This window comes from Corapipo altera, unplaced genomic scaffold (assembly GCF_003945725.1).
Source record: "Corapipo altera isolate COAL_440 unplaced genomic scaffold, ASM394572v1 79, whole genome shotgun sequence".
Taxonomy (NCBI): domain Eukaryota; kingdom Metazoa; phylum Chordata; class Aves; order Passeriformes; family Pipridae; genus Corapipo; species Corapipo altera.
In genome coordinates, this window is record NW_020884927.1 from 1993024 (window position 1) to 2012199 (window position 19176).

At 45.9% G+C, this 19176-nt stretch overlaps 1 protein-coding gene across 2 annotated transcripts; it reads left to right on the top strand.

The window, feature by feature from the left end:
* The first annotated feature begins 697 nt into the window (after positions 1-697).
* On the top strand, positions 698-19074 carry TMCO1 (transmembrane and coiled-coil domains 1). 2 transcript variants are annotated; one of them, XM_027658385.1, is made up of 7 exons: positions 701-858; positions 2191-2268; positions 5430-5489; positions 8694-8740; positions 9349-9416; positions 12981-13125; positions 18738-19074. In XM_027658385.1, the coding sequence occupies exons 1-7, from the start codon at positions 789-791 to the stop codon at positions 18834-18836; spliced, it is 567 nt and encodes a 188-aa protein (XP_027514186.1). In that variant the 5' UTR covers positions 701-788; the 3' UTR covers positions 18837-19074. The 2 variants fall into 2 exon arrangements, with proteins under 2 accessions (XP_027514187.1, XP_027514186.1); XM_027658386.1 differs by lacking the exon at positions 12981-13125 and having other exon boundaries at positions 698-858.
* The last annotated feature ends 102 nt before the right edge of the window (positions 19075-19176 follow it).

The following is a 19176-nucleotide window of genomic DNA, read 5'->3' on the forward strand; positions in this document are numbered from 1 at the left end:
GGGCCACATTCCACTAGACCAGGTTGCTCCAAGCCCCATCCAACCTGGCCATGAACACTTCCATTCATGCCACTGGCAAATTCACCCAGGGCAGGGTTTTAGAAACCAGGAAGGCTGTTCCAAGCCAAACTCTTTGCCAGGGGTACGCTGAACGAAAGCAAACGCCTTGTGCACCTTCCCCTCCGAGCCGCTCCAGGCACCACATCCCACCAAGGCGCAGGGAGGGCGGTGCTGGCTGCACACACCCGGACTTTATAGTCTCAAACTGCGCCAGGGGAGGTTCTGGTTGGACAGAAAGGGCGATAAGACGTTGGGACGGGCTGCCCAGGGAAGTGGCGGAATCACCGTCCCGGAAGGCGCTTAAGGAAAGACTGGACGCGGGTCTAAGTTGACAAGGTGGTGTTGGGTGGTGGCAGGCTGGGCTCGATGATCTCGGAGGTCTATTCCAACCAAACTGATTCTGTGTTTCTATGACCCCCACACCACCGCGGGCACCACCACGCCCCGGTGTGCGAGCCTTGGGGAGCGCTGTGGCAGAATCACACCCAGACCGCCCCCGCCGCCATCACAGAGGAGCTCCCTCACCCGGCGGGGGGCGCGGCCCGTGACGTGATTGACAGCCGCCTCAGCCAATCGGGCAGCACCATCCCGAGCTTCCCCGCCCCTCACCCTGTCCGGAAAAGCGGACGGTCTCTTCCGGTGGTTGCTAGGCAACGCGGAGGGGCAGCTTCCGGGTGCCGAGTGCACTTCCGGGTTCGCGGCGGCGCTGCCGGGGCGGGGGCACCACCATGAGCACCATGTTCGCTGACACTCTCCTCATCGTCTTCATCTCCGTGTGCACCGCGCTGCTGGCCGAGGGTGAGCCGCGGAGCCCGCGGGGGCGGCTCCCCGAGCGCCGGGAGGGAGCGGCTGGAGGGGGGCGGTTGGAGGCGTTGGGGCTCAGGGACTCGGGGCCGCCTGAACCTCACGGGCACCCTGGAGGATAGCGGTGAATAAACCCCGAACAGCACTGGGCTGTGGTGCAGAGGAGTTGGGTTTGTTCCCTCTCGCAGGAGGGGGGGAGGATGAAGGAGGACACGGTGGTTTTTCACCGTAGCTCTTGTGGGAACGATGTGAAGAAACCGCCTGAACGTGCGACGGTGGTGGCTTAGGCTGCTTGAAAGGACTTCTTGTTTTTAAATGGTTGAAATAGGTGCAGCTGTTTAAGGGTGAGTCGGATAGGTGCCTTTTTGGGGTAGTCACAAGCCAGAGGCCCCTTTCTTGGCACTGAGCTGTATCCCTAAATCCCCTTTATCCCCTCTGCCCCCCAACCTTCATCTCAGAGCTGCAAGACACCACCTTTGTGCATCCCAAGGGAGAGTCCCCAGAGGAATATGGCACTGACCCTCTGGGAGCCCTCCTGGCATTAGGGGTTGCATTGTGTACCCATCCTCTGCCTTTCACAGCATGGAGCTGTGTTGACCTGGGAAGTGTTTACAGGGTTCCCTTCCCTGCAGCTCGTGATTCCAGGGACTCAGCAGCACAGCCCTGCTGTCAAGACTAAACCAAAAAAAAAAAAAGGGCCAAGAGTTTTGTGTGGGGGTTGATATTGAGCTGCTTACAAGCTTCTTGTGGTTCAACTTGTTTTTATCATGTTTAAGTGCAAGAAATTTAGACTGGAGAAACTTTTGAGGTCTCTTCTAGTCTAGTCTAATATCTTAATTTGCCTTTTCAAAATGTGATGCTGCTAATGGACACGTTCTGGTAGGAGCAGGAATTATTCCTCAGGCCTTAATTAGGTGGTGTGAAAAAGCAGAACACAAAGATGTTTATTGCCTTAATCAACCTTTGATTTTTAAGGTGAGCAACAGCTGGTAAATATGAGCATGAGGGAACTGAAGCTGTTCGATTTCTGAAGACATTTATTTTGTATGTAGTTCATATATAAAATTAAGAACTGAACAATTTTTTTTTAGTTTTATATATAGCTTATTTCATAGTTTATTTTACAGTTCTATTTTACGTGAAACATGAGAAGGGGATATGAAGGAAAGGGATGATACCTTCTTGCTGGTGCTTTGTGCTGCCTTGGCTGTGCTGTGACGTGGTTTTGTAGCCATAGTGTTTAATTTTTGCATGTGCATTTGCTCACTTGCATCACTGTTATTGCAGGAGGCCTTTGCTTACCTGGTTACTTGCTGTTTGTTTCAGGTATCACTTGGGTGCTGGTTTACCGGACAGACAAATACAAGAGATTAAAGGCTGAAGTGGAAAAGCAGAGCAAGAAATGTAAGTACCCTTCAGACATCAGAGAACGTGTCCTGCTGCTCCTGCTTTAGCAGGTGTCAGATCTGAGTAATGCCTGTGCTCTGAGAAATTTCTGCAGGGGGTGAGAACTTTCTGCAGCTTGGATTTCATAGCAGCCAAATTCTACAAGTTACATAAATCTGTAGTGAGGGGACTTGTTTCTGTCCTTAATTCTTGTCTTTTGCTGGAGGAAGCTCAGCACAAAGACCTGTTGCCTTGTCTGAATTGCCCTTCCTGTTAATGGAGTAAGAGATTGGTACTGGCATCTCTTTTTCTGAACAGGAGTGGCTAATGTCTGAAATAAATACCTGAAGTGTGTTCAAAGATGCAATTTCTTCCTTTCAGGGGTGCAAAGGTGAATTTGAGGTGTGTTGTGAGAAAGTTCTGGGGTTGAGTAATGAATAACATGAGAGGAAAGCATTATGTGTGAAGATTAAAAGTGATAATTAATGACGGGGGATGAGTAAAGACCAAGTCATCATAGAAGGTCTGAGACATCAGCTGATGTGAAAATAAATTATACTAATGTAAACTGAAAACTAACAGAATTAATTAAGGAAATAAGATCCATGTCCATTCCATAACGAGGACATCAGAGAGACCTGAGAGCGGTTTAGCAAAAGATGAGGGAGGAAGGGGAAAAGGGAGCTGAGGGTGAGCTATCAGAAGATGTGCTTTGGATATTAAGAGGAATGGTAAAGGAGAGGGGCTGATTGTGGAGTGTTTCAATGGACCTGTCTGTGCTGGAAGCCAAGGAGTAGAGCAGAAATTCAAACTCAACTATGTGAACCCTACACAGGTTAGAGCAGTAGGAGACACCACGCGACAACTGGAGCCAAAATAGAGCTGGTTTTACCTTAAAAATATTTCACTGGGGTGTCAGTGCTCCTAATGCACGAGAGAACAATATTATCACTTATTACTTTTACCAGTCCAGCTCATTCCAGCCTTCCCTGAGGCAAAATAAACTGAGGAGTTCAAGTGTAGTCATGTTTGTATTAGGGGCTTTTGTCACCACGGCAGTAGCAGACAAGGATTGCATCTCTGCATGCCTCACTTTAATCCCACTTGTCCTGTGTGTACGATGGAGTTAGCCCCAAAAGAGCAAGTTAGAGAAGTAGTTGAAACCCAGCTGAAAACTTAACGTCCTTGTGTGTTTGTGGTGTTCAATTCCGAGGGCAGTTAGCAGGGCTTAATCTCTGGGGCTTAATGACTGCTGTAAGAGTTTAATGCTGTTTGTTTTTATAGCTCTCCTGATATCTAGGCTATCATCTGTGAAGGGAAAGAAGTGAGGTTCATGCATCTCAATTAGTTTCTGATCTCCTTGTTCGTTTCCCCACCCCCAAGGAAAAAAAAAAGGTAAAGCTAAATAAGGAGTCACTAAAAATTCAGCTTTGCTTTTCTTTTTCCTTCCCCTGCTGTTCTGAGGACAGCCGGCTGACCTGGTGGCTTACAACTTGCTAAGTGGACCACTTGAGCCACACCTTTCAGCTGTTATCTAACACATCTGAAACAGGAAAAAACACATTTGAGATCTTTAAGCTCTCCCATGAGAGTCCTAGTGATCCTTAGCATTTGCAAAAACAAAGGGGCCCGAGTAATGTGCTTAAGGAGACATTGTTACTCCTTAGTTTCATCTCTTCCTGTCCTCCTGGGGAGGAGGCACTGTTGGCTGAGGCTGCTGCAGAGATTGTAGCCAGTGTTCTGGGGGTAGATTTGCAAGGCTGGAGGCCATCCCTGGAATTTCTGCTGTGTTGTCGTGTATGTTCCCGCATCTTTAGCGACTGCTTGACACTCTTTGTTCTGCTGGAACCATAGGGGAATTGGGGCTGTTCCTTTGGGTTGGCATAAGGCTGTCTCGAGTTTAGAGTCAGGGGCCATGGGGTTATGTGGACCAGGGTAGGGGGGGGACTGATCAGGTTTCCCCAGCTGGCAAAAGGAAAGTTATGGAGAGAGCTTTCTGTGACTGCTGGGTGCATTGAGTCATCTGGCACCTCTCTCCAGTATTCCCTAGGGCACAAGCTCCCTGTTTTCCCCCTTGTTTCAGCCTGCCTTTTGGAGATGCAGTTGTTCTTAGGAAAAAGCAGTTGTCTCAGTACATTACTGTGGAAGAGATGATGTTCAGGTAACTTGTCTGGGCCAGAGTGGTTTTCTGAGCAGTTGTGACTGACTCACAGGCATTGAGTAGGGCAGCTCTACAAATCCTTGTGTGGTTTGAAAGTCTGGCTGGTCTTTATTTCCTCTGTGCTTTGAAATCAGGGCTAGAAGGTCTGTGCTGAGCTGGTCCTTCATATGGGAGGACAGTCCTAGTGCTCAGGTACCTGTGACCTAACAATGAACCAAATCTCTGTTGATAAGGTAGATATGGTAGATGCAGTTTACATAGATAGAATAAAAAAAAGGGCTGCTATCTGTTGCTAGATCATGGTCATGCTTTATCATCCTCTCTTCTTGTAGTACTTTTGTTATAGTTCTTGAATTAAAATGTCTCTTACTTCCTGGAGAAACCTTCTTGCTGTCAGCAGAACATTTGCAGACGAGCAGCACATTTACCATGTTACAAGTGCACTGTGCTGGCTCTGTGTGAGCCTTGCTTGCTGCAGTGGTAGTGGGTTGCAGATGCCTGGCGAGTGTCTAATTTGGGGTTTTATACCTTTGAGCTTAGGCTCCTACTTTAAAATATTGCAAATACTTCAGTACTAATTAATTGAAGAATGGAGAGGCTGTGGCTGACTGCTTGGGCAGCGTTTCCCCTGAGAATGCCGGCCTGTGGAGAAGGGATGTGTGAGAACACAGGCTGTCCTGTATTCTGCTTCCCACTGCAGATAATTGTGAGCAGAGCTGGCCACAAAGCTCTTTTCATTGCACTTGCTGAATCAAAAGTACTGTCTAGTACTAATGACAAATCAGCAAGGGTCACTTGAGCCAAAATTGTCCCCAGACCGCTCAGTAATGGGCTCTTGACAGGGTTCTAAATTAACCCTTTAAATATGTTGATGTCTTATCCAGGGTTTTGAATTTTTTAATTATAGTTTTTAATTGATTGGTGTGATCATCCCTGATAGTTGATAACTTACTGATTCTGAGTATGTTCTTAGTCATATCCCTCTGCAGAAATGATGGAATATCTTTTCATTTGGCAGTGGAAAAGAAGAAGGAAACGATAACTGAATCAGCAGGCCGACAGCAGAAGAAGAAGATAGGTAAGACTGGTGCCTCAGAAATGAGGGAAAGCTGAGAAACTTAAGTTGTGATCCTTTCAAAAATATTTACTTATTTGCCTTGCTCTTCCAAGGCAGGAGACATCCAGCCTTCTGATGGCTTTGGTCACATGGGCGGATCACTGAGAGGAGCAGCACCGCTTGCTGAACTCATTGACTTTCTCTCCCATTTTAGCCATGGTTGTTATTAATTTCTCTTGTCAAAGCTCTTTGCAATGCACTGGCAACTTGCAATAGCTGTAGGACTCTGTGATTGTAATTTCTGGATCTTTTTTCTTTTTTCCTCATTTGAACACTTCAGAGCTGAAGGTGTTTGTGTTGACTATAACTGTCCTTAGATTTATTTCAAATTTGATAAACTAGTTTTGCTCAATTTTAGGCAGTGATTTATTTTTCCATTCTTTTTCATTGTCAATAAGCTGAAGTCTTCCTGGGTAAAGGTAACTCTTTAAGTACTGAACTAAGCAAGAACAAGGTAAATAGATGTTTAAGGGACGTGAGCTTTAGGAAGTTCTGTTATCTGCAGGACTTGCAACGTGCAGCAAAGCGCAGTTAAGTTATTACAGAAATTGTGGCAGGAACACTTCTGAGAGCTCCTGGGAGTTGGTTTCCTCATTCCTCTGTGACTCCAGGTAGCTGGATTAGTCATTTGATCTGTACAAAGCTTGGGAATTATAAACACATCTTCAAACAGTTCTTCCTAGGTAGAAAACCTGTTGTCGTTAGATTCCTGAAGGGACAGGAGCCAAACGCTTCCTCTTGTGCGTTTTCAGTTCTTCATCTTGAATAATCCCTGTGTGGGATGGACACTGCCTGGTGGATAAGGCAACTTTGAAAGTGACCCTGTGTAAGGACTACACATAACATTAAAAAGTGTGACAGTGGCTTTTTTTTGCAGGGCACCATCCAAGCTATGTTCCTAGCAGACAATATTGTACTTGTGCTTGGACTAAACTAATAAACAGTAGAATCTGAGGAATTCAGATGCTCCACCAATTTTTTTATACACTGAAATAATCTTGTTTTGCTGATGAAAAACAAAGCACAAAGGGACTAAGATCAGAACTTAGGAAGTGACCACTGATTTTGTTTGCTGTGATGCTTGCTGGCCAGACCTAAGATACTGAGACTGATTTTTTTATTTTTCCAAGTGCTGCATAACTTCAGTGTCTCATTTGTTTTCAGGCAAAGCTGAATTCTTGATGTTTCTGAAAAATTAGGCCCTAAATGTCAAGCTGGACTTCCAGAAAATGACTCACAGCTGTTAACTGCTTTTGAAATCTCTGATTTCAGTAACTCTTGGATGTCAAATCACTCTGCAAGATGTGGCATTGTTGTAACAGCAAATTTACTTGTGCTGGAGTGCCTCTGAATTCTACCATTTTAGTTAACAAAAAATAAATATTGACTGAGGCTTTATAGATAAGTAGCAGCTGTGGTACAGACCTGCCTCAATTACCATCTGTTCTGTGCACAGAATAAGACAGGAGGTGTGTGGATGATATTTCTTGGTTTCATAAGGGGTGAATCATGCATGTGCACAAGGAGGTAGGGTGAAAGTTGCAGGAGAAGGCTTAATTTGGTACTTCCTACTTATGAAACTTCGGTTCACTTTACACTTAAAAATTTCAGTCACATTGTGTCTAAATCACCTTTTGACACTGCTGGAACAGGACACCTTTAACATTGTGGTGTGGCTTTTTGTCATTTCATCTTAAGAAATTAATTTGTTAGCTTAAACTTTGTTACTGCTTTCTGTTTCCATGTGCCCCTGGAAGGAAAGACAGTGACATTATCAGGAATCCACGTGAGTGCTGGATGAACAGTAACACCCAGAGCCTGTTTGTTTGGAATTTGTAGAAATAGGTGAGAGACAGTTCAGGTATATTGGGGGATCACAGCTGTGTTCTTTTCCCTGTGTAACCTTTAGCCCACCTAAAAAGATGGCTAGTTACGTAGCAGAGGGGAAAAAACAAGTATTTGTGCCAAATGTGATTCCTGAAGAACTGGCTTGAGGTTGCTGAAATGTCCCAGAACAAAATTCTCCACCTGGGTCAGGAAGCAGGTGTCTGGAAAGTTCCTGCCAGAGTGGATGATTTGTAGTTAGGAGCGACTGAAAATAGCCAAGAGGATTCTAAGAAATTGGGTAGGGGTGTTGCTGTTGCTTTTCATAACACTTACTGTGAGTGAGTCTCTGTGCTTAGAGAATTGTGGAGCTTCTGTTTCATGGGCCTCTTGTACTGAAACTTGAGTGGGATCCCTGGAAAATCACACTTGACAGTCCTGCATCACTCCCTCTTCATTCACGCTGTTCTTTTGATATTTCTTCATCATCCACATCCTTACTTCAGCTGAGTTTTGCTTCCAAGCCCTGGCTGCCCCTCTGGATCCTCAGTCTGAGAGGAGCACAAGGGATGATGGGGACATGGGACAAGAAAGGTGACAGGTAGTGGGTAATGCTCGAGGCCAGAGCAGTCCTCCAGTGAGGGGCATGGAAAATGTCCTCTCTGATCTCTGAGTATCTTTGAAGTTTGTGGTGACTTAAGAACAGACTACATTTTCAAAGCAGTATTTTAAAGTATTTTCTGCAAAGCACAGTAATACACACATTACTGAATTTCCTGAAGGAAATCTCTTCTATCTTTGGAGAGCCTCCTAGGTGTGACAGGAGTCCAAAATTCATCAGTGAGACAAGCAGGATGTTGGCATTGCTGAGGTGCAGCTCCCAGCTCTTTGTATTGTTTCAAAGTCCTTTCTGACACCTCCAAAATGAAAACTTTACTTACACAACATATTTACAGTGGTGTGTGGCAAATTTAGACCTCTTTCTTTGGGAACTGTGATATAGGGGCACTGTCTCTGTTCTCTGGCAATAGTGTTCATGCTACTGTGTCAGTTGGTTGAGTTAGCAAATCTGACATTCGGTGCATTTCTTTCAGAAGTGCTGAGTGTGTGATTCCAGCCACCTCCTCTCTTTGTACCAGCCTTGCTGCATGTTGCTGTGGTGGAGAAATGGTTGGCTATGTACAGTTTTTCACTTTCTACTGTCTGGCAGAGAGAGCTGGAGTTGATTTTGGAAGTGTTATTTGTTTGCACAGCCAAAAAGGTTAAGTCTTCCTGGAAATGAAAACACTCTGGTTTCTAGGTTGACAGAACTGATTATAACTGTTGTTTTTGTCTTTGCAGAGAGACAAGAAGAGAAGCTGAAGAATAACAACAGGGACTTGTCAATGGTATGAAAATTAAACCCAGTTCCCAACTGCTGGGGATTTCAGTCAGTTTTCCAGCAGAAAGACTTTGTTCAATTGGCAGACATAGCTGCTTTTCTTCCTGAAAGGTCCTTCTGGGTTTTCTCTAATAATTCTCTGCAGATTTTAGTGTGAGCCACAGAGTTCTCCAGCAGTTACTGCCTCATCTCTCATGCCAAACCTTAGCCATTTTCAGTTTTATAAGTCTCCATGATGTTTTCAAAGTAGAATTTGTCTGACTTCTTGTAACTTCAGTCATTGTAATGATCCCCTGACGACTGGTTGTGTAGGCTTAAGGAAAAAAAGAGCCTGTAGAAGGTAACAGGAAAATTCTAGAGCACTTTTTGGTTTTGTCTCCCTGATGCAATTCCTCACATCAGTGGCCTACGCTGTGCCTGCCTTTGCACCCAGCTCTTGACCAAACTTATCTTTGGAAGTTCTTCAATCACTTTTATAATCCCTCTGCCTTCTGGGTCATCATTTTACCCTTTTGATTTCAGTGATCTGTACAAAGCCTGTTCATGAGGGTGTGAGCTCATAATTCTTCAGTGTAGGCCTGTTGTTTTGATTATCTCTGACCTTTCTGCTTGCAGGTTCGAATGAAATCCATGTTTGCCATTGGCTTCTGCTTTACTGCCTTGATGGGAATGTTCAACTCCATGTAAGTATCAACTTCCTGGATTTTTTTCTTAAATTTTTATGGTGAACATATTCTCCACCTTCCCTTTATCACCTCAAATGTTGCAGTGACAGAGTCCAGCCAAGAACCATAACTAATCTGTATGAAATGGATCAATATTTCATATGAAGATGGGGTGGTTTAGTCACCACATGCACGTTCTGCTCAAGAAGGAACACTGAATACTGAAGACAGTCAAGCTCAATAAATTACATTCAGTCTAGACACAGCTCTAATATCCTTTCTGTGTGGGAACATCCTGATTAGGGCAAGTTTGGGAGATGTCAGGCAAGCAGCTTCAGTCTTCAGCTACTTTGGCTTGACTATAATAGTGTGACCACAGAATGCTCTTGCAAGCAAAACTGGGTCAGCTCCCTCGTCCTTAGGAATGAGCTGTAATTGCAGAGTTGTTGCCCTATTTAAGGTGATCAGAGTCCAGATATTGGCAGGTCCAGGCATGGGCTTCAATCTCCCTTTGCTTTAAAAGTGACCTGGGATAGGTCCAGTTTAAAAAAAAAAACCCAAACAACAAAGATAAAAACCCCCAAACTGGTTTACACGGTTATAGAAAGCTTTGTTTCAGATATGCAAATCTGAAAAGACTCGTGCTTGACTTTTAAAACTTGCTTCACTTAAAATGTGAACTGTTGGCTGTTAAATCTGAAGATGACATGGATATGATTAGGATAACCTTTAGGAGGTTGCTTGATATCTGGGCAATATGCTTGTCCTCCAAATAGGAATTTACATCGTTGGGCACCAGAATCTTTGGCCTCCGTGCTGGCAGTCCCTAGGATACAGTCAATTGTTATTTTACTGGAGATCTGTGGGTGGATAAATTGCAAACTTAGGGTAACATAATAACAGAAGTGCCACTGTGTGGATTCTTTATTTATTCAGCTTAGTCAGACTTCAGCATCTAGCATTCTCTGGGTGCTGGGAAGCTGAGCAGAGCAACACGGCGCTGAAGGACTCTAAAATTTGGGTACAGCCTTGAGTCACTGATGTCTCATTTCACTGCAGGCCTGAGCAGGGCTGGAGGTGCATTGTGAGTCACATCCCCAGCAACAAGGTGTCTTAGGGGGGATTTATAGTGCTGCACTGGAGGCCTTCAAGTGCTTGCCGTGCTATTTGGGTGCAATAGAAACACCAAGACCACCCCTGCACTGAAACAAGTGGAAAAACAAAATTAAAAGGCTTTACCCTACTCTGCTCACTTTCCTATAGGGGGAAGAGGCAGCTGTTCTGAGTATGCTGTGCCCAGCTAGTGTTACAGAACCCTAAATTTATTAAGAGTTTAGGAAGGAACTGATTTGGGTTAAATCCTTTGTGTCTCCTCCTTCCATAGATATTAACCTTAAAAAAAGAAAAAAAAAAAAGAAGAAACCAGCAAACTTAAAACCCACCAAGTTTACTTGTCTTGTTCCTCTTTTGAGGATTCCTGCCCACAGAGATCATGCTACTAGACAGAGGCTTTATGTGAACCTTTGGGCATATCTTTTCTTTATCTGCCTCTTTCTTTAGAGGGAGCATGAACAGCAGGAGTATCCAGAGACCTCACTGATTGTTAGAGCTAGAATAACTTTCTTGTTAATAGCTGAGGTTATTGAATTAGAATCTAAAGTTTGACTGCCTGCCCTTTGGGGCTACATAATTAAATCCTTGCTCCTGGTCTCAGTACAAAGTAGCCAGTGGACCTGAATCAAATGGCAGCTTTGGTGGGTGGTACCTGCACTGTCTGAAGCTGACAGTGGTTTGGTGGAGCTGGTTCTCACATACTGCCAGTCTCTTGACACAGTATAAAGAGCAGCTGCTTGTTGCAGGAAGAGTAGCTCAGTTAAGGATTTAGGAGGCTCCTAGACTTCCTCTTCTCCCTACTGCTGGTTCATCCATGGAGGCACTGTGGGTGTGGTACGAAAAGGAGAAAAAAGGGTGGCCGAGGCTTGCAATGGCTGCAGCCACATTTGCTGTTTTTCCTGGTCTTGAGTGAGGTCATGGCTCCAGGGGACAAAAGGAGTAAGGAATTGTGTGCAAGCAGCATTTTGTGCCACCCTTTGGACAAGTATTATGCAAATGCTGCTACTCTGTGGCTGGGCACCTCACTTTTGCCAAGTGCCAGCTCAGCCAAAATGGAAATTACTGGGATGAGCTGTTCTCGTTCTTAGCGTGTCAGTAGTAATGGGGCAGCAGGTTGGACCATGCTGGAAGGAAGCGTCAAGAAGGCTGATTTAAACCCAAAGAGCAGAATGCTGTGCTCCAGACAAGCAGCTGAATGACTGTTGTGGCTTAAAAGGCAGCAAGATGTGTAACAGTGGTGGCCTCCAAGCCACCAGGGATTTTTCCTGGGAGAGAAATTAGCTTCCGTGTGTCTCAATTCTCTCTTGCCAGAAACTTTTTAATGCAATCAATTCTCTGCCTTACTCTAGGAGTTGAGCATTTCAGTAGCTCTTAATAGCTGTGAAAACCTGCTGGAATTAAAAGCAGGTACCTCGGGGTGCTACTGCTGAAGTACTTGTCATTCTCACAGCAGGAATAACGTAGAATTTGAAGCCACTGGGGGATGTTACAGGGAGATAAACATCCGTTCCGAGCTCCTTTGCCAAACTGCCTGTGAGATGTAAACAAAGTTGGCGTGTGTTTGAGCTGTAGCTGTGTGAATGCATCTCCACAGGAAAGAAGGCTCATTTAGAATCTCTTGAAACAAGAAACACCTGTTCAAAAATCAGCACATGCAGAGAAAATAACATCCAAATATGCACATGCTGATGAGGCATCATACACACTCACTTCAAAAGATTGGGTTGACTGTCTGGCTTGGGAGAAATCTTTGCAAACTGGCCAGAATTCACACTCTGCTTGATGCCCTGGAATGTGGACCTGGAGGAATTCCAGGAGCAGGACATGCCGCTTGGAATATGCACTATCATCCTGCCTCTGCACTGCCTTGTCTTCAGAGCTAATGCAGAGAAGACTGTGGGTATTAAATGTGTTCTGTTGATGGCCCTCTTGTGCTGAGGAGCATGGTTGCTCCAGGAAAGAAAAAGGTGTCTTTTGATTTATTCTCTGCTTAAAAAATTCTCTTTTGCTTAAAGCCAAGAGTCTGTCTTGTTGCAGTAACTGCAATACAGCAGGGTGACAGTCATCCATCTTCTGTTGAAGTGCTGACTGGGAACTGATCTGCTAAATTTGACTGTTAAATAAAATGCACCAGAAAACTGCAAAATACCAACCAAGATTTTATGAAACAACAGCTTGTCCAGTCCATCACTTAAATCACTATGAACTTCTTTGACTGTGCCAAAACTGTTATTGAGGGAAGCGTCCTTACCCTGTGGATGGTTGGGTGTGGAGGGCTTGGTGAGAGAGGTGTATTCATTCTCCTTGGTGGAGGGTATGGAGAGGTGGGCTGGAGAAGGCAGCAAGGCTTCTTAGCCTTCCATGTGGTCTCATCTGCTCTGGTGGCCCACTGAAGATGCTCACTTGTTCTTTCCATATCCAAATGCTCTTTTACTGTCCCCAGTTGTGATCCAGTGTTCTCTTTTCCAGATTTGATGGCCGAGTGGTGGCAAAGCTTCCATTTATCCCCCTCTCGTACATCCAAGGTCTCTCCCACCGCAACCTGCTGGGTGAGGATTACACCGACTGCTCCTTCATCTTCCTCTACATTCTCTGCACAATGTCAATCAGACAGGTGAGCACATTGCTGTCTCTCCTATGTGCCTGGAGCAGGGAAAGCACATCTCCATCCATGAAGAGGAATCTACTGCTGCAGTCCAGTATTGCACATATGATCTTTGATGCCTTCATTCCTAGGCCTCATATTCAAAGCAATTCTAGGTTGAGATCGTAAAAACAGTCAATATCCTGGACTGGCCTGGAAGACTTGACTAGAGACTTGCACCAGGAGTCTAGGACAGAGTTGGCAGAAATGGATTCCTGATTTGTATGATAACTTTGTGGATTGCCATACCAAGAGATTGTCTCTCCATCAGAAGCCAATCTGAATCCTACTTTTTAGTAACTATGACTTTTACAGTAATGTGTACATCTTTACAAACAGTAGCAGCTTTAGGGGAAATTTCCTTGGTGACTAGTAGTTCTATAAAGGTTCGTCAGTCCATGAAGTTGCTAAAAAAGTGAGGAAAAAGTTAAACCTGCTCTTTTGGGTTTGTCTCTCCTGTTTTTGCTGGCTGCCTGATCTTTTTCGGTCTTAAGAACTTTACCTTGGATGTCAAGTCTGTCTCAGTGTCAGGGACTTGACACAGACAGAGAGGGTCTGGTATGATAAGCCAAGAGTAGGATCCACACAGCTCTCCAGATTAGCTCAGTAGTCCCATCTTTTGGAAGAGGGTGAGGATATCAGTGAGGATAAGAGAAGTGCCTGTTCAGGAAGGTTCACTGGCAGCTTAAGTGGCAGAATGGCCAATGAGGATAAGAGGACCTTCTCAGTGCAGCCAGAAGTTTACTTTGTTTTCCAGATTTTCCCAGATTAATAGACTCTGGGGGCTGGATGAATGCTGGTGCAACTAGCTGCAAATTACCTGTGCTTCTGTATTTTGTTTGCCTTTTCTCTGATTTTCTTCCTGAATTCTAACTGCTTTTACTTGGGGGGTGGAAGGGGACTTAGAAGGGCTTATAGCAGATCAGCAGAGGGAAGTGATGTGTTATGCCAGATGCTGTCAGAAGTTAGGATGAGCTTCATGGAGCAGCTCCATAGCAGAGACTTCCTTTAGTTACAAAGTGCATGCTAATAAATGGAATTCTCCATAGCCTTTTGTATTGGATGCTTGTGTTGAAATGGATCTGTGTCTGGTCCTATGCAAAATTCTACATAACTGTAGAATAACTTCTGTTGAAATGATCACTTGGAGTTCAGCTGGCCCACCCCTCACTCCAGGCAGGTGCAGCTTCAGAGTACCAAAGGCCAGGGGATTCCTGACTGTTTGCTGCAAGACAAACTTTCACTTCCCAGTGACTTGGGAACTGGAGCAGTGTTTGCTGCTTTGAAAGAAATGAGACATTTTTATTAGCTCTTAAAATCACCTTCCAGAATTCCTGGTATGCTGTGGTCTGATTCTGTTCCTTCAAGCAATCTTGTCTGGTGCTGCTCTGTGCTACTCACCTGTTACATGGGAAGTTTTCTCTTTGCAATGTTGCAAGTTACGTGAAACTAAATAGCACTGCCAGCAAGATTTTTCTGCACCCATCTGGTTGATTGGGGAACTCCTTTGCTGAAAAATCCCCCATTTTTGTCCAAAAATATAATTCCTGTGGTTAGTCCTAGTCCTGGGAATTTCCTGCTGTTTCATATGGTGAAATTGGTGGATGGCATGAACTCAGAAATGCCGAGCTCTTTGCAGTGGTTTGGCCTTTCAAGAGAAGTTCTGGGAAAAAAAATTGCCCCTGTGCTTGAGAGGTCATGCTGGAGGCCCTGTGGAGGAGGGAAGTTAGTTTGTTGCTTTGGAGAAGGGTGTTTGTGCTCCGAAGTGTTAGACTGCAGTCTGCATAGTGCTGCCTTATCTACGTGATCATAGTTAGCATGGATTAACATGGATTCCTGCAGTTCTCCAGCTGTCAGGCACTCTCTTCCTCCTTGGTACGTGGAGGGAAGGGCAGGGACACTCCAGTTTGCTCAAAAGGAGGAACTAAAGCTGTGATTGCTGCTGGCATCCTACTCCTGGCTTTATTGCTATTTGAAAGAACCTGGGTGATAACAGCATTGGGAAGAGAACTTTGAAGTACTGTGAGAGGCCAGGGGAGAGGGCATGAAAGTAATTAAGGGCTTAAAATGGTGCCAAAGACTCGCACTTAGTGCTTTTCAGTGACCTTGGAGGTGAAAGTTTTGTGATCCTTTGTATTTCACTGTGTTCAGAAGGGGAAATCTTGCCATGTTGGCTTCAAAACAGCTGCTAGCCCAAGGGAGGAGAACTGGTGTGGGAGTTGGTGTCTGGCTTGATGCTGCTCACACAAGAGGAGGAGTGGAGATGTACCAGAAGTCAGGGAACAGGTTACAAACAAACTAAGGAGATCATATATCCTTCAGCCTTCCCTGGAGCTGCCTGTGAAGGGATCAATGGTAGGGGAAGAGAGATGTTCCTGTGGAGCTCAGAGGTGTGTGTGAAAAAGCAGTGACCTGATGGGAAATGCAGGGGAGTACGTGAGGGTGGGAGACTTAACTGGACGGCGGTTACATTAGTGGGACAGGCAGGAGCAGCATCAGGCACTCTCTTCATGGGGCCCTCAGGCATGTGGGGGTGATAAACTCTTCAAACACTGACTGGGAAGCTTGCTGCTTGTGACCTGGCCAGCATCTCCCAAAATAGTCACCTCACAGTGAGTAACTTCCTTTGCGCTGTTCCCAGCTCTCCCTGGCACGTAAATCCTGTCTCCTAGTTCCTCCTGCCTTCCTGTTTGGAGAGAGGAGGGTTGCTGGGAGAGGCCTTCCAAGGGTCCTTGAGCTGCTGGGTTTCAGCTGGGAAAGTCTGCTGGGCTGGGTGGGAGGTGTAATGTCAGGGTTACATCCTCTGTCCCTGCTCCTGGTTCTGAGCTCCCAGCCTTCACCTGTGCTGTTTAGGAAGAGGGATATGCTGCTGTTCCTCGGGCGTTTGCTGGTCTTCACTTCCTTTTCACACGCATCTGAACTGTAGATTAGGCTGCTTGTCACCAAAATGTGTTTCCAGTGGGAAGGGGAGCCAGCAATTATCCCTCTTGCCAGGAGTGCACTTTCCCACAGAGCCTGGTCTTTAGGGCAGGGAGCCACTTGCTGCCTTGAGGCCCCTTCTGGGTTTGAAGACAAAAGCAGAAGCAGATCCTCTCCTTCCTGCAGTCATTTGAGGGAAGATCAGAAGAGCTTGGATGGGGAATTTGGATTTTTAGTCTTCCCTCCCTGCTCCTGAAGGTAATGGTTGTGTTTGTGTTGGAAGTAGACTCTGCAGACTTCCTTGTGTAAGTTGTCCCACAGCAGACAGGACAAGGTTTCTGCTGAACCTTGCCCCATCCCTGGTGTTTCCAGCTGTGTAGACTTCAGAATTGCTGCCCAGAAAAACTTGCTTTGGAGCTAGTGCATGATGCTATCTGCCTTCCACAGCATGGAGGGGACTACATGGAAGGATAATGCTGGAGACTGTGGTCTGGATTTCACATACAGACTGTCATCTCCCTTCCTCTTAGAACTGTTCAAGCAGTTGGAGTAAACTTTAGCACCACAGTTCTCTCCCTCCATGGTAAAAGGAACAGGTCGGAGGCAGTGCACACTTCTTCGGTTCCATGGATGCTCTGCTAGGATCTCTGCTCCACGGGTGAGCCAGTAGGAAGATCACACGATACTGGTCCTGCCTGCTGCTGGCTCTGCAGCACCCTCTGGTGTTACTGGATCTGTCCCTCGGCTGCTCCCGTTTCCTCCTTTCTGTCCATTGCTTGACTAAGGAAGTGCCGAGGGGAGCAGCCTCGCAAAGGAGTTAAATGCTCTCGTATATATTCAGTTGCTGAACATCAGCCAGTGGCTGGGTTGTGGACTTTTGGACCTCACGTAATTCCTCTTCAAGTGTTCCCCTCCTTTACTGTCATGCCTCTGTGTGGGCTGAAACCTTCCTTTTCATAGTCTCCACCTGGAATTATTCCGGATTGTTTTATTTTAATGTAGCTACTGTGGAATTAGAAAACTATCTGCCTTTTATTTTCTTTTTTCTTTTTTATTTTGGTTTATTCTCCTTCCTGTCTGACATATCCTGACAGTTATTTTGCAGAGGACACTCAGGTTTGAAGAGAATCCTCCTTCCTCCTTTTGTTGTCTCAATAGCCAGGACTCAGCTGGTGACATGAGGAAGACACAGTTGTTTTCTTCTTTCCCTTGCATAAGATGTCCCTGTTGTGCCAGCACTGCAGGAGTAGCACCATGAGCTGGAGTTCCTTACAGTGAAGCATGAAACCCAAAGATGGCTCTTTGTAGTTGTACTGCTGTGAAATTTAAAAGAAATTTCTCAAAAATCAGGAAAAACATAAAATTTAAATATTCTGCTGTGTTTTTTTTTTTTTTTTAAAAAAAAGCTTATGCCTGGCTCTGCTAATTAATTCTTTCCCTGTTTGTTGTTTTCCACTGAAACACCCTGCTCGGATGCAGATGAGGTCATCTCAATAGTCAGGTTTTGGGGTTTGCTGCATACGTCCTGTTATCGTGCATGTCTCCACCGCCCCATTGTTCTGTCTGCAGCACTAGCATTCATGCTAATTCTGTGCCTAAGCTCCTGACTTGGACTTGGCACACACTGTGGTTGCCGTGCTGCTGACCCAAATTCCGGCTGCATTAGGAGAGGGCCTTCCTCGCCAGCTTGCAGCCCCTCTGGCTCTGAGGGCCGCCATCAACAGCGCTTTCTGGAATTTGGGAAGACCAAGGGCTGTGTGGTGCTGCCCGTGAGCAGCTGTTGGGAACCTGCTCCCGAGTGTGCACTGCAGTTAAATTGCAAAGGTGTATTGTAGGTTGATTTTAAACCAACACGTGCATAAAGACACTGACAAGGCACCTGCCAGCTGACTGTGGGGTGTGAAGCTGCAGGTGGAAAAGAACCCTCAGACAAAATGTAGATTTGGTAATCAAAGGCTTTTTCTGAGGTGGGGAAGAGAGGCCCAGCTCTAAAAGTAGCTGTTGGGGATGGTTGTCTGGCTCTGTGCTAGGCTGGGTTGAACATAGAGGGATAGAGGTCCAACATACAGTAGCCATAAGGCTGTATGGGTGAGAACCTGAATCTGTTGAAACTAGTGGGGAGGTTTTACTTATAGTGCTGGAGAGGGTCCAGCAGAGGCCACAAAGGTGATTTTGGGGTCGGAGCATATCTCTAATGAGGAGAGACTGCAGGAGCTGGGCCTGTTTAGTCTGATTGAAGAGAAAACTGAGAGGGGATCTCATCAACTCACATAAATATCTCAAAGGTGGGTGCCAAGAGGATGGTGCCAGACTCGGTTCACTGGTGCCCAGTGTCAGGATGAGGAGCAGTGGATGTAAACTAAAACACCAGAAATTTCATCTCAACAGGTGGAGGAAGAACTTCTTTACATTGAGGGCAGCAGACCACTGCAGCAGGCTGCCCAGTCTCCCTCTCTAGAGACATTCCAAACCCACCTGGATGCGTCCCTATGTCTCCTGCTCCAGGTGACCCTGCCTTGGCTTGGGGGGTTGGGCTGGATGATCTCCAGAGGTCCCTTCCAAACTAACAGTTCTGTGACCCTGTAAGCAGAGTTGGGATTTCTTCCTCTTTGTCTCCCCATCATGGTCTGACACTATCCTGCTCTTTGTTCTTGTTTCCGCAGAATATCCAGAAGATGCTCGGTCTTGCTCCTTCCCGGGCTGCCACCAAGCAGGCAGGAGGCTTCCTTGGCCCCCCACCTCAGGCAGGGAAGTTCTCCTAAAGCACAGCCTTCATGGAAGGCCTGGCCAGTGCACTAGACTGCCTTTGGGAGGTAACAAGATGGGATTCTGCACCAGGCATCACCTGTCCAAACAAAACCAGGCTATGCAGTATTGAAATCATCATCCATTTGGAGTGTTCCACCAGCAGTTGATTGTTCATCAAACCAGGAAACATCTCTGAGAAGACAACTCGACCTTTTGTTTCTGAGAAATAAACGGCATGGGCATGTTAATTAATGAATGTGTCTTAATTGGGTGATGGAGCGCCGCCCGGGGCCGCGGGTTCGGCTCCATCCCGGCGGGCACGCCCCTGGATGGGGCGGGACCCGCGGCCCTGGC